Genomic DNA, 15,449 nt, shown 5'->3' with positions numbered 1-15,449 from the left:
TTTTTTTAATATACTTTCATAAAAAGGACATTTCCGTAAACAAAAAATAAAATTTCACTGAAGCAACCTTTTCTTTTTCCAGATCTTCTACGGATAAATTATCCTCTACAAAAATGAGTTAACTAAGATTCATTTCCAATACAGCGTTCCAAAAGCAAACCATTCCTATATCAAAGCGTATTTACCATCTTTCCTCATGATTGAGAAAGCGCATGCTCGTGACACCACTATAAAACACTACATCAAAATGGGTGAAGATGACATACCTCATGACAACATTCATTTAAAACTTTTAAGTGGCAAAATAATATTAAAAGTAAAACAATTAACTTTTTATACACATGAACAGCATTAATGTGCATGCCAATCACTGATCAGACATTCTTCTACACAGAAGCAAATCTAAGTCAAAATTACACTGCTAGGAAGAAAATAACCTTGTGCGTTAGCGAGTAGACAAATTTCAGTTCTCTGAAAACAAATAAGTCAATAAGTTGTTCCAAGTCGCAAAGAAATATCTATGAAAATGACACAGGAAAAAATGTTTCAATTACAACTGGCGTGTCATATTTATTTATGTCTACATCAGAAAGGCTCAAGAAACGTTACTTGAACTAAATATATTTCAGTTCTATACACGTAAAACGCAAAAGGTTATTTAGCCAGCCTAGGCTTCACAGAATAATAACACTACTGGAAGAAATAAGGTGTAATCACGCCATTCTTGTGCATATCCACATTTACCCACCAGCAGAAACCTTCATAGCAAAATAATTACCAGGCTTACCTTTGGTTCGCAGGCCTTGTGCACCAGGTACTTGCAAACTGTAAGGAGAAGGAAACATTTGAGTACCATGTAATAGCAGGTATTATAAATATTAAGAATCTCAAACCTGGAACTGGAAGCTAATATATACCTATATAGACAATGGAATGCCGATTTCTTGTCGTTGGAGTGAGTACTTTGTAGATGCAATGGGTAGAAGTAAGGTAGGTATGACTGATGTCACAGTGGAAGGAGTGGAAGAGGTCAAAGAATGCAAGGGACTAGTTGTTGATGGAATTACAAGTGAGATGCTGTGGCATGGTGGTGAAAGCGTGATTGAATGAATGACTAAAGTGTGTAAAGTTTGCCTGAATGCGGGAAAGGTTCCCAAGGAAATGAAGAGAGGAATAACGGTTCTTATATATGAGAGCAAAGGCGGTAGTGATCACTGTTAGAAATATAAAAGAGAATGACTTACTCAGTTTCCAATGAAAGGTATATGGTATGATCGCAGGAGAGAATATAAGACAGACGACATGAATTACTAAGGAAGAGCAGCGTGGATTTAAACAAGGAATAGGGCGCTCGGATCAAGTGCTCATTATGAAGTCATTATGTGAGCAAAGATTATGAAATAATCGAAAATAAAATAACCGGGTATGGGTCAATAAACACTCCTATTGTGGACACTTGAAGAAACGGAAAAGCCACATTGTAGTAGCTCAAGAAGTATGCAGTCGACAAGCCGATAACGACTACATGAATGACATTACGAAACCTACCCGACTGCCTTGAAATAAAAGAACTCACCTCTACAGCAGGAGCCCAGTTTGACAATAGGCTGATGACACACATGGCACGGCCGAGACTTCTTGATCTTCTTCGCCTTGAAGACATGTCGCTGTGCCTCCACTGTGCCGGGCTGTTGAGAGACAAAGGAAGGCACATTAGACTCATTATACTCTACGGGTCGTCAAATGAAAATAAAATGGCATCATGACAGACATTCGTTTTGAACTGCACCAAAATGAAGTGGAAAGTTGAAAGAGATATCCTCAAGTCATAAGAAGTTGAAAAAGATATCCTGAAGTGATGAGAAGTTGAAAATGATGACGATTAACCTACTCCTCAGGTAAAGGAAATAAACTACATATATAAAATGGTTTTCAGTGGTATGAGTGTTTAAACCATTCTGTTGAAGGCATACACTAATTTCAAATCACTGGGAACCAAGGAAATGAAGCAGTCTTCTCAGCATAAGAAGAGAGAGAGAGAGAGAGAGAGAGAGAGAGAGAGAGAGAGAGAGAGAGAGAGAGAGAGAGAGTGTCTCCTACCTTTCATAAGCATTAACAATAACTCTTAAGTATTGCATTACAGAAGTTTAAATATAACCTTCTATTGTAAGATAAAGAACAAAGAAGACAAAGAATAACAAAGCGGCTTTGTTTCCCTTTAGTAAGTCTAACTTTTCGCCCTATTCCTCACCTTTACCTTCATTGGGTATGCCTTGATGAACCCTTGGTACAATATTTTCGTTTGCCTTTGTACGAATTTATTGATTCTACTCCTTGGCAATCTGTTATCTTAAACATCGAATACCTCTCGTTTCTTTGTAATTAACACTTTTTCACTCTCTCTCTCTTTATCAACTAACTTTTCAATGGGCCATTCAAGTCTATTCTTTGCTGGTTTTAATAAAGAATAGACTATGACACATCCATGATCATCTGTTCCTCAGTCACATACACGTCTGTTTGTTTGTTCGTTTCTTTTAACTTACATTTATTGGCGTTTTATTTACATTTAATTTTCATTTATATTCTTTTCCATTACCCATTCCAAGTGCCTGTCACTTGGTGTTCTATAAAAAAAATACTAACTCGAGACATTTCTATATGAATTGTCATTCATGTCTTCTATTCAGGAGTTAGGGATATATTGATGAGTTTAAGCTCGTTTTCTATGTTACTATAAACCGACTAAAGAAAACGGATATCCTATGACACGGCAACTCGAGGCTGAATTTCTACCGCCTATACATCTGCGTACTGACTTCAACAATATTATAATCATTCTCATGATTAGCGATTTGTATTTTGCATTCAGCTAACAAAGGTTTTATAAGGTCATGACAGATGTGAATTTACACAAAGAAGGATACAGAATCGTATTTCACTTGTAATAATTAAAGCAATACCTATTTCCGTTACTGAACAGCTTCGTTGTGTTAAATGACAACCTATTCCACCTTATACATAAGCTTCAAGACAAACGCTAGAAGAGTTCGCTTATAAAATAAAGAGCTAAACTAAACATCATGGTAAAAGTGAAAGAGAAGGGCGGGAAATCCATTCACTCGCGTGCAACCTTCCATCATTGCAGTGCTCAAGAGCGATGAGGCTGCAACAGCAAGAAGGATAGGCCTTGAAGGGTCGATTATTAACCCGTTTGGCCTTAAGCTTTGTCTCACCGCCTCTGAAAAATGTGGGAAGCAGCCACTTCACGATTACATACACCTACACCCTACACCTGGGAGGAGAGGGAAGTGTGTGCAGAATACCGTTTTCGTCGACATTCTGTGCCGCTGGGAACTCTGTTCTGAAAGGGATGAACTGCTACCTTTTGTTTTTATCGCTGAAAGGCCGACCAAGGTCGAGTACAGTAAAATTAATTTTATGGAACGTGAAATCTCTTCACTAATTGAATTTTCCATTAGAAAAGGGAGTTTTAAAGGTTTGCACCATTCAAGATACTTTAACAGCTTGAAACATTCAAGTTCGGGTTTGTAAATGTCTTTTTTTTAATATTGTTTTTAGGATATGTTCGTGATTATGCGTTTTTGTATGAGTGTATTTGCCCATTTATCATCAACAGCTTGAGAGAGAGAGAGAGAGAGAGAGAGAGAGAGAGAGAGAGAGAGAGAGAGAGAGAGAGAGTGGGGAACCTAGTTATCTCCAGATCAAATAAAGTGATTTTTCACATGAAAACTTAAGAATTTCAAGTTCTGGTACAAAAATTACAATAAAAATGTTACTCTCGAACACACTCCTTAAAATAACTCAGTTGTCACTATCTGATTGCCATTCTCTCCGTAATTTTGCGACAAAAAGATGATTAAACCGGCCCTTGTCATTCCTGCACCATATCAACGTCGAAGTTTTACACGCCCATGTGTATTAACTAGATTTTCTACAGGTTTCAAAAACAATTGGGATGTGAGGAATACGAATGAGTTACTGAGTCTAACAGCATTCAGGATGCACAGCACCAAGACAGGTCAACAGAGAGCGGTCAATACGAGGTCATTACCTCGTACTAAAAAAAAAATGTCAACTAGATGGATGGGTGTCATACACGGAAATGCTAATAATTAAGTAATTAGATAAATACAATATTTTTTTACTTCCCTGAACATTCTGTCATTCTGCGTTCATTCTGTCATTGTGTGTTCTTTTTTGTTCCATATATATACCCAAATAGATAATTATGAATTTAAATTATTTTGGCTGGTGGTATAAGAGCTAACATCGAGATAATAATTATGGGAAGTTTCTGGCTCAGAATGCGGCTCTAAACTTTCATATACTCAAATACAAACGAAGTCGCAAGGCGCATTCGCGTCTCTCAACTTCTAAGATTTTATGGGGATACCCGTCGACACGAATGAACTCAAGGGATGGAGCTGTGGGACATATAGGCTTTTCGACCGCTTTCAAGTTTCATTTTTCTCTCTCTTGACAGGGATACAAAAACGACATGAATGCAAGTTTCTACAACGTAATTATTATTCTCTTTAACGGACATAATGTGTGACATGTAAATCGAGTGACCTACGTTAAGAAACTGACAATGCACAGCTGGTATTCACGTTCATATGGAACTTTAATAACCTATACAACCTTTCAAAACCAAAAATAAACGCCAACAATCATCATCATCATCATCATTATCAGAGACCACAGATGCATACTGAAAGCCGCACAGTCTACATATCACCGAAGGAAATATGTGATGGTTACGATTAATTTCAAGCTGTGAATTAGGCCTATCATTTCCTCTTGGAGTCAAACTCATTCCCTTCTTCAGATGCTGAAGACAGGAGCGAGAGAGAAACTAATCAGAGTGAAACAGATGCCCGGTGAGAACGAATATGAAGCACTGCCTAAAGAACATTGGAATGATGGATTTGACGTTCACTATTATCAGTAACGCCGTCTGCCACACTAGACACATCCCTAATTTTCTGATCTACTAAGCATTCCACGCTTACATTATAAATTCTCTCTCTCTCTCTCTCTCTCTCTCTCTCTCTCTCTCTCTCTCTCTCTCTCTCTCTCATTTTTCTTTGTGGACTTTATATACATACATGCATATACAGTATATATGCGCGTGTGTTTTTGTGTGCGTGCGTGTGTGTGTGTATAAATCCAGGAGGAACAATGGGTTTATGGTCATCTGTTCAGTTTATTTACGATAAGAGCGAGTATGCTATTCATAAATATTGTCTTTGGAGGCCATCTGACTCGGATCATTTCTTAATGGCTTATAAAAGTCGAAGAGTTCTGTTGTCATTTGGACCACGATGGCTACACTACTCTAAATCTATTCATTTTATATATATATATATATATATATATATATATATATATATATATATATATATATATATATATATATATATATATATATATGATATACACACATATGTGTGTATTATGTATATATGATAGATAGAGATAGATATATACATATACAAAATGCATGTAACCATATATTTTGTGTGTGTAACAACGACAGACTACTGAAGCAAATAGGACTTTTCGAGAAATGAGTCCCAAGTCGCTTCTCCTTGCCAGAGAGAGAGAGAGAGAGAGAGAGAGAGAGCACGTAAATATATGGAATGTGTTAATGGTCAGTGATTAAAATTCATTAGCAGGGGACCATAAAGGAGAAATATTCTGGCAGTTATTTTTTTTTTCCGTGTGATTGAAATAACTGCTTATGATCGATGAAGACGTATGAATTATACGCTGTCAATCTTTGAGGAACGAGCTGATTCTAATCGCTGACAAATAGGCCCTTCTCTCCCTCATGAAATATTAAACGATTGACCGTTTGGATGTGTGTTTTTCTCGTACGGTGAAATGCCTTAGTTGTTACGCCGTATATCTGTTATATTAATATTATGTTAACTTTAACAATGTTGTTCACATACAACGATGTCTAATGAATATAGCTTACAAAGCACATTAACATACGGTCACAAAATTTAAAGGATACAAACCACAAACTACAATAATTATTACCTATCATTTGGGCACACTTTCCATGAAACAAATAAGCAATGTAAGATGTGAAAACTTTAAATACACAATTAGATATTACTCATTTTCTCAAACCATAACAAATAAATACAACACTTCTAATCAAGTGGATACGAGTTTTCGCTTACAATAAACCTATACCACAAATTACAACTCTCTCTCTCGCTCTCTCACAAAGATGCCTAGATTACCGAGGTAAAATATTCTTAACATGAACAAACAATAAACTCAAAAGCTTTTGGAAATACACTCAGATGGTTTCCAGTCAGTTATCACATAAATATGAAAACTTTGAAGATATGCACCTTGCAAATATATTATGCAGGAAGGAAGGAGAGAGAGAGAGAGAGAGAGAGAGAGAGAGAGAGAGAGAGAGAGAGAGAGAGAGAGAGAGAGAGATACTCTCTCTCCCTCTGTCTCTCTAAGTCATATATATATATATATATATATATATATATATATATATATATATATATATATATATATATTATTCTTCAAGGAGTAAAATCCTTCGTCTAAACAGATTAGGAAATACGAAGAGAAAGCAAATGTGTGAAAGAGGGGAAAAGAAGAGAAGAGACTAAGAAAAACAAATAACTAGAGATGAGATAAACACAAAATATATAATTATGTATAAATAAATATAAGTTTAGAAAGTTAGAAAGCTTGAGGCAAGGCGGATATCAAATGCACAGCATAATCCTTACTCAGATACAGACGTAACATTAAAGCTCTTGATAAAGCGAAAGTAATATGTTTTGGGTGGCTTAAAATGTTCAGAACCTGAGCCAAAAGGATTACAGTTTCAAGAGATGTGTAAATTATTTATTTATCTTCGGAACAGCCTGAACTACCCGATATTCAAGTGGCATAGAATTTGGTAACAAAACTACAAAATGCCGGAGGAAGCTGCTCTGTAAACTTTTTTTATTAATTTCTTAATTTATCTGGTTTTCTAATAACTGATCTCCTCTTTCAGTATTTCCCATTACCTTCTGTTGCTTCTTTCGAATGAACTTCATATTCTTTGGAAGCTTGAATTTCAAGTCAATGGCCTCTATGGGCTTGTTCCATATGAACAGGTTCATCTTCTCAATAATAATAATAATAATAATAATAATAATAATAATAATAATAATAATAATAATAATAATAATAATAATAAGTACACAAGCACCTGAATGGTAAAGGAAAGAAACAGAATGATTTTTGGAGACAAAGCTTAAGCTAACAGCAAGGCCAATAACAACAAAATGGTGGAGTTCAGTTAGTTCATTAAAGACAAAATGGAATTACACGTTTAAAGACATGGAATATTCTGTTACACGTTTAAATTACGACATACAGATACTGTATTTCACGAGTAATATCATATACTGCTGCTGCTTAAAATATACTGTCATATTTCTGTGAAAATATATTTAGCATTCCTGTACAAATTTATCTTTGCATTTTCGTATAAACGTATTTTTGCAGTTCAACTGAAAACAACAATCAACTTCAAAATAAAAGTACCAACATGAAAACAACGTAAATCTAAAATTTATTCAGTATCAAAAGATAAAACGAAAGAAAAATATGTAATTAAGACCTTTTTAAATTTATTGCATTTCACGCGCCATTATATAAATATTTGAGAAAATGGATGTACCCTATAAGTTTGCTGAGTTGTATAACACTCTCTCTCTCATATGCACATTTATTCTCTACTTATCTCGGGGAAATATGGATTCACATAAGCAGACACTGCAAGAAAGCAAATACACGCAAAATATATTAGTTTATATCGCAAGGATGTAGAGCAATAATGCAACAACTAGCCAACTCTCTCTCTCTCTCTCTCACATATGCACATTATTCTCTACTTATCTTGGGGAAATATGGATTCGTATAAGCAGAAACAGCAAGAAAGCAAATAAACGCAAAATAACGCAACAATTAACCAACTAATGGCAGTATATTTTTCGCTCCTTGCCCTACTTCAAAATTTAAATGGAAACGTCTGCTTCACCAGTTAATTCTTGATTTTGATAATTTTATAAAAAAAAAAAAAAAAGACTAAATGCATGCTACACACACACAGGATTTTCAGAATTCAGGACCCCCCCTGGGAAAAAAAAAATACCTAGCATCGGAGGAAATTCCAGCGACATCCTTCGCTAAAGAACATCCTTTGCAGACGATCGCGGCGACTTCAATAATCCTCAGACAACGAAGTTACGCAAGAAGCAAAGTTCTGCAATAAAACTGGAAAGGTCCTGGTAATTTTAACTTGTCGTCCGTCACCCGTCAATACCAAAGTTTTAAAACTTTTAGAAACTTTTCAGATGGATTTTGGATCTTCGCTTGTGTACGTCTCCTAACCCCTTCTCCTTTCTGGCTGACTAATTTTGCGGAGCTGTTTTTTTAATTGATTTTAGCAAGTTTTTTCAAATGAAGCAAAAAAGTTTTATTGATATTTCGATATTAAAATATCAAAATAAATTGGTACTTATATTCATTATCATCAATGTAGCTACGAGAATAATTGACAATAAAGCCCTTTTCTACAATGAAAAATAATAATCCCACCCACATTTATATTTAAAAAAGTTATAAAAGAAAATAAAATGAGAATTGTAAGTCACGCTGAGCACTGGGGCACTTTCGGCCACCCAGTGAAATAGATCCAGAAAATAAATGAGATGAAGTCCAAGGATGTAAAGGTGGAACTGAGAGACAACCCCAGAGTTGCACAATGAAGTAATAGCTAGAGAGGTTACACAGCAAGACTGAAGAAAGGAGGCGGAAATGGGAGTAAAGTAAATGACTGAAAAGTTATAATTATGCCTTTCATATAAACTGAGGCTGTTAGTCTGACGACCTTTAATTGAACGACAGTAATAAACTAGGCCAAAGTTTCTTCGGTGCAATCGACTTTTCCGTACAGCGTATAATCAAGGCCATCGAAAACAGATCTACCTTTCGGTGGTCTCGGTATAATGCTGTATGGGCCGCAGACCATGAAACTTTAACCACGGCCCGGTGGTAGCCTAGCCAATATTGTTGCCAGAAGCACGATTATGGCTAAATTTAACCTTAAATAAAATAAAAACTACTCTGCCTAGAAGGCTGCAATTTGGGATGTTTGATGATCGGAGGGTGGATGATCAACATACCAATTTGCAGCCCTCTAGCCTCAGCAGGTTTTAAGGTCTGAGGGCGGACAGAAAAAAAGTGGCGACGGACAGACAAAGCCGGCATAATAGTTTTCTTTTACAGAAAACTAAAACGCATTTTCCATCGTCACAATGAAAAACTGCGAGAAGAAGAAGAAGAGAGAGAGAGAGAGAGAGAGAGAGAGAGAGAGAGAGAGAGAGAGAGAGAGAGAGAGCATTGTGATGTACCCCAATGAGGAAGCCTTCAATCCTGTCATTAACTGACCAACAATGAAAGATTTGACGTTTAAAAGCGTTTTTTACCTTTAGCCTTCGTGACTCTGGACTCCCACAAGGAATCAACATGAAAGTAGCTTATAAGATGGTATTAATTCAGTCCTTTCGTATGTTATTAATTATAGAAAAGAACCAGACGTTTAAGGCAATAACGATAGCCAAGTGAACTTCGCTCTTTAGTAAACCTCAGATCGACTGTATTTTTCACTGATCACCAAATTCCCTTCTGCTTTTATATATTCCGTAGCACTGAATAAACCTTCTTCTATCCATCTTTCTCTTTTATTCTTAACTAACTCCTGTAGTGACGGCTCACAGACTTATCGTGTTCACCCGCATCCATCGACGAGGGGTGCCAAAAGACTCTTGGGGGAAATAAAAAATAAATGCTGGTGAGTGAACTCACTCAAAAGTATTGAAAGGTCCACCCACATCCCTTCAGTACACTATAGAAATGCCTATTTTGATTCACTATGCTAACATACCAAGTCTTACTGTTAATTCTTTCTGTAGAGGATAATTTACCTCCTAAAATGCTCAGTTTTTCTCTTTTCTGAAACTAACATTATCCCACTACAACCTATACATACGTTTATATTGTAAATAAGAGCCTTTTATTACTGTAATGTCAACGTTCTTGAATTTAACCCCATATTCAAACATTCCAAGCGGATTTCTTAACAATCAACATCATTTTCCATCACATCTTGCTTGCATTTCATCACCCAGCGCCCAAGTAAAAAAAACAACAAAAAATCTGACTAGCACATACACTGTACAAATTACGATCTCCACTTATAACACAATGGACAATGTAATTTTTAAAAGTAAGAGGGGAAGTAGAGTCTGTTGAAAGTAAATTAACAGTTTTGTCACTGCACAAAATATATATACTATCACTAAGAAGCATAAAAAAAAATCATTATGGGTCTGCCATAATTAGTCTTCAGTGGAATAGCTCTACATAAATTTCACCAACGCGAATTGCCATGCCCCTGCATTCTCCATCGACTTAATTATCCTGTTTTTGTTGATATTCTCTGCCAAAGCTACACGAACACTGACACTAAAAGGTCAAGGCCATGGACCATATTTCATGGCAAATGGGTGGTACTACATTAGACCCAGACTGCACCACTGGAGGTTCAACCCCCCTTGGTCTCTGTGCGCTGTATTTGGGGCAGCGTCTGGCAGTTTCAACAGCAAATTACTACTCTCCATTTAGAAGATAAAATGACATAAATTAAACCATGTTAACGAGTAGAGAACGCTAAGGAAAAATGAGATATATTTTCGTTTTATCCATTGGGTTTCTTTCCATAGGAGGCACTTTAATCCTTAGAATATTAGACGATATCTATCAGACGAGTGTATCTAATTAAGTTAACAACACTTAAAGTCTGCCTTTGCAACAACCGTTAAAATGATAATAATTATTCGTTTTACCTGCAACACAGTGGTTGAGATCACTACTCTTAAGACTTGTTCTCCTCAGTAATCACAAATGGTAAAAAGCTTTCAATTATGTGAAAAACTATATACTGTATATAAATATATATATATATATATATATATATATATATATATATATACTCGTATATATATATACAGTATGTATATATATATATATATATATATATATATATATATATATATATATATATTGAAAAGAAGAAGGACGAATACCACACATCACTAGGCTGTCTTTTTATTTTATTACCAACGTTTAGTAATTGTAATTATCTACAGAATTACATCCTCAGGGCTGCGCATCAAAAAGAGATAAAAAAAACACTTATAAGTAATATCTTAGAATTCATTTATAATATAACAGAGTAAAAATGAAAAAAATAAAGACAACCTACCCAGAGGTGAGACAGTAAAGAAATAATAGGAGAGAAACCACCACAGAAAGAAGTTAAGCTAAATACAACGACTCGAGGACTGTTAAATCTTTTGGATTGGCAATATGACCGATGACACTATATTCTCTGTTGTCAATGTAGGTTTTATATTGTTTTGAATGTATGTATATACACACATACATATATATATACACATGTATATGTATAAATATATGTATATATATTATATGAAATAAACTAACTTTGCCAGTATTTTCACATACAATGAACCGATTTCCATATCTGTTTGTAACTATCGTTCTGGAAAGGAAACGGCGGTGGTAATATCATAACTCTCTTCTACAGGAAATGAATCAGGGCCTAGTAATATTATTAACCTTCAACTCCTCCCGTACATCTTCAGGAGTGGCACCGGGCTAAAGCGCCTTCAAGCCTCTACCACTTCCTCGGTAGATGCCTATGTTATCCAGACTGTGAATACACCGCGCCTGCGCAGAAAACTGAGTTCGAATGTCTGCAGTGCACTTGAACAAGGGAAATACAATAATGGCAAGAATATCATCAACCTTACGTTTTTATACTTGACGAATTATTCAGGAATCCCATCTCACATCTCCCTGAAATGCATCCGTACATACACACACACACACACACACACACACACACACACACACACACACACACACACACACACACACATATATATATATATATATATATATATATATATATATATATATATATATATTTACATATATTTTATACTGACACAGCTTATCCCATCAGAACTAGTACTCGTGAAGAGGCCAAGTTAACTGAGGTTTTTATATGACTTCATTTAAATATGAAGTGAGTGAGTGCTCTTTCTTAATAAATTAGCGAAATTTTAATAGACAGTATCAAGAAGCAGGAGACACACTTCTCAAGAAAAAAAAAAGCGAATGATTGTCCATGCTAGTACCGAGGTAGCGTAAAACCACATGAAAATCATTAAGAAACATTGAACATGAGGTGCTTAACCGAGTTGTGAAACTACGAGAAATCTTTTTGAGAATTAAGAACTTTTACGCGAAGATTTTTCTTTTTCAAACGAAATATCCAAAGAAATTAAGAGACACACAGGCTAATAGTAATATCATTACTTTTACTAATAATCTTGCAAGATAGTTAACAAAAAGTTTCTTGCATAAAGTAAGACGCAGCCTGTAAGGATCAACAGGATTCAAGAAAATGAGAAAGCATTCTTCTCCCACATGTGCAACACATCATAACCACCACATCAAAAGGGACCCCACAGCAACAGAAGCTAAAGGCTGCTTCACCATATGCAAAAGCCAACAGACACAATGGCCTCTCCAAGGGTTAGAACTCTATCCTGAACCCAGCCCCCCACCCCCCTACACAAACACACACACACACACACACACACACAGGTCCCGCCACCCCCTCAGTCTTGCTCGCAGAGACAACCTGCGGCCTGGCCCTAATCTGGACTCCCAGCACGAGTTTTAGAGCTCCCCACCCCATCAACATAGTGCCACCGATCCTTCAATCAACATGGGACAGTTTTTTGCTAACAGGACCACCAGCAAGTACCTCCCACAATTCATATTCCATCTATGTAATTCTCTCGTTTTTTTTCTTTGTAATTTTCCTGTTTTCTTTCTTTTTGTTTAAAGGATAATTTTTATTCTATCTTCACGCCAGTACCTAGAGGTATTCGATTCTATTCCAAATCTTTCATCTATCACACATTTCAGTAAGATGACCAAATCATCATTATACTCATCCTCGCCTCCCTCTTCATCTTACCCTCATCATTCTCTTCGTCATGATAATCATCTTGAAACATCAACACGGAATGTCTTAATAATTCACCTGGCGATCCATCATCCTCACTCCTTGCATCATCACCTTCTTCACCATCAAATTCGGCTAAAAGCTGATCCCTCATAATCCCCTCCATCAAGGTTCGAAGAGTTCTCAGACGGGTCAGAAAACTCATCGGCAAAGTTCGTAAGGTCTTTAGGCCTCAGTTTATCATCATTTCCTTACTTCTTACGAAGAATTTTCATCATCAAGAAATTAGCTTTATTTACTATTAAGGAGTTGCTTTTTCTAACTTTTCCTTTAACTTTCTTTATCCATTGTTCAGTCATCAGAATGTCTTTTTTCTTCACTTCTAGGTCTACATTATGAAAGTCCCTCTACCTACATAACGAATAGTCTCAGTGGCTCGAACCTGGTATCGACCTACTAAAAAAAAAGGGTTCATTAAATTATTAGTTCCTTCATCCTCTTCTTCCATTGCCTGCAATCTATCATCACCCTTTCTTCTTCTTGGTTCTCCTATTCTTCATTACCACCTTCATTTCTTGGTCCATCCATTATTTGATATCTTCTGTAGGTGAATTAAAGTGGTTACTGTTGTGGGCGCTTTATTCACAGGAGGTTCATCAATGATTGGCTAATTAAAGATTGAATGTGGCAGTGACCGTTATGTATTTAATCTGGTGATATCCCCTGTTAAAGGAATACATACATATATATATATATATATATATATATATATATATATATATATATATGTGTGTGTGTGTGTGTGTGTGTGTGTGTGTATATATATATACTGTATATGAGGTTTTCTCTATTTTTCTTTTCTCGTTAAATAGTTAAAGTTCTTAAGAAACTTTTAGAATAGTAAATAAAAAATCTCGAACGCATCGGGATACTTAATAAAAAAAAAATTTAATTTCACGTGTCTTGAGCACACTTGAGTTTTGATTTCAGTAGAGAGAGAGAGAGAGAGAGAGAGAGAGAGAGAGAGAGAGAGAGAGAGAGAGAGAGTTTTCATCACTAGGTAGCCGATTGTCAGAAAAGTAATGTCTTCCTGTTTCTTGATTTATCCCTGCCTCTTTTTCTGACAGCGAAAGTACCGGTGAGATCAGCCCCTGACGCTATTTCAATCTATCATGAGACGCTAAGGAGATGGTGTGGTTGGTTACAAAGTAATTTCCTTACCAACCCCAGAGCAGTATACTTGGACATAATTTCGTATAATTTAATATTTCGAGTGGATTTTGCGCATACACTAAACGGTTCAGTCTGTAAGGGAAATAATTTTGTATATTATTCTCTCTCTCTCTCGTTGCTGAAGCCTGATCAACACTTAACATTCCTGAATTTTCTAGCACTGAAGTCACAGCCTTCCTGCAATACCTCTCTCTCTCTCAAAGTCCTTTAAAGGTGTACAAGGCCACTGCGCTAAAATTACCTCCCTGGCCTGTGGAATGTTTATGCAAAAGCCTTGTTTGCACAACTGCGAAATTATGTTCCAGTCTGAAAGCGAGAATGTTATGCTAACACTGCTCCTACACCATCCGTAATTTTCTTCTGCGGCCATACAGGGCGCTAATGCTAACGGTTTTCTGGACCAAATTTCCTCACATGCTGATAATGATGTATAGTTGGGTGATAAATATGCAAATTATTATATGGGTTCTTTTTATTTAGTCGTTCGTTCTGCTTGACACGTCCCGGTGTTTTTCAATAAAACAGTTCGTCTAATCAGGATCTGGTTCACTGTCGTGTTACATCTTATCACTGAGCCAAAAATCTGACTGTCTCGCATGCATACCAAAGGCTTCCTAAACAGTATTACTGAAAACATTTTGAGTGAGAAGATGCCTAACTACCCTCGGAATCCCGCCAACTTCACCCGTGCGGACAAGTCTGTAGGCCTACATGGCTCTTAAGTAGGCAAGTCAAAATGCTGTAAATAGTTCGATTGATTGACCAATTTCACTTTGTTACATATTGACCCCGATAAGAAAATTTGTTCCCTACAAAACCATCTTTCGGTGCACCAGATCCAGATTCAAATCTTGACTCATATCTAGTCATTTGCTCCGACTAACCGGCAGCCAGACAAACTGACAAAAAGAAGTGAAGACATAACCTTCTTGGGCAATAAAATGGTACACTTCTTCTCATAATATCATAGCAGGAAAATAGCAACCATATTTAGTAGGCCTATGATGTACATAAGTACGGGATAGTA

At 36.2% G+C, this 15,449-nt stretch overlaps 1 protein-coding gene across 1 annotated transcript in view; it reads right to left on the bottom strand.

The window, feature by feature from the left end:
• Positions 1-760: 760 nt before the first annotated feature.
• The window catches only part of LOC136832736 (uncharacterized), a 300,576-nt gene continuing 285,887 nt past the window's right edge, over positions 761-15,449 (bottom strand). The window contains exons 3-4 of the mRNA XM_067094253.1: positions 1,577-1,688; positions 761-825 (exon numbers count right to left, since the gene is read on the bottom strand). Of these exons, the coding sequence (XP_066950354.1) occupies positions 761-825; positions 1,577-1,688 (177 nt within the window). The remainder of the gene's footprint in view (positions 826-1,576; positions 1,689-15,449) is intronic.

This window comes from Macrobrachium rosenbergii, chromosome 50 (assembly GCF_040412425.1).
Source record: "Macrobrachium rosenbergii isolate ZJJX-2024 chromosome 50, ASM4041242v1, whole genome shotgun sequence".
Lineage (NCBI taxonomy): Eukaryota > Metazoa > Arthropoda > Malacostraca > Decapoda > Palaemonidae > Macrobrachium > Macrobrachium rosenbergii.
This window is presented reverse-complemented; position numbering and strand designations above follow the sequence as displayed.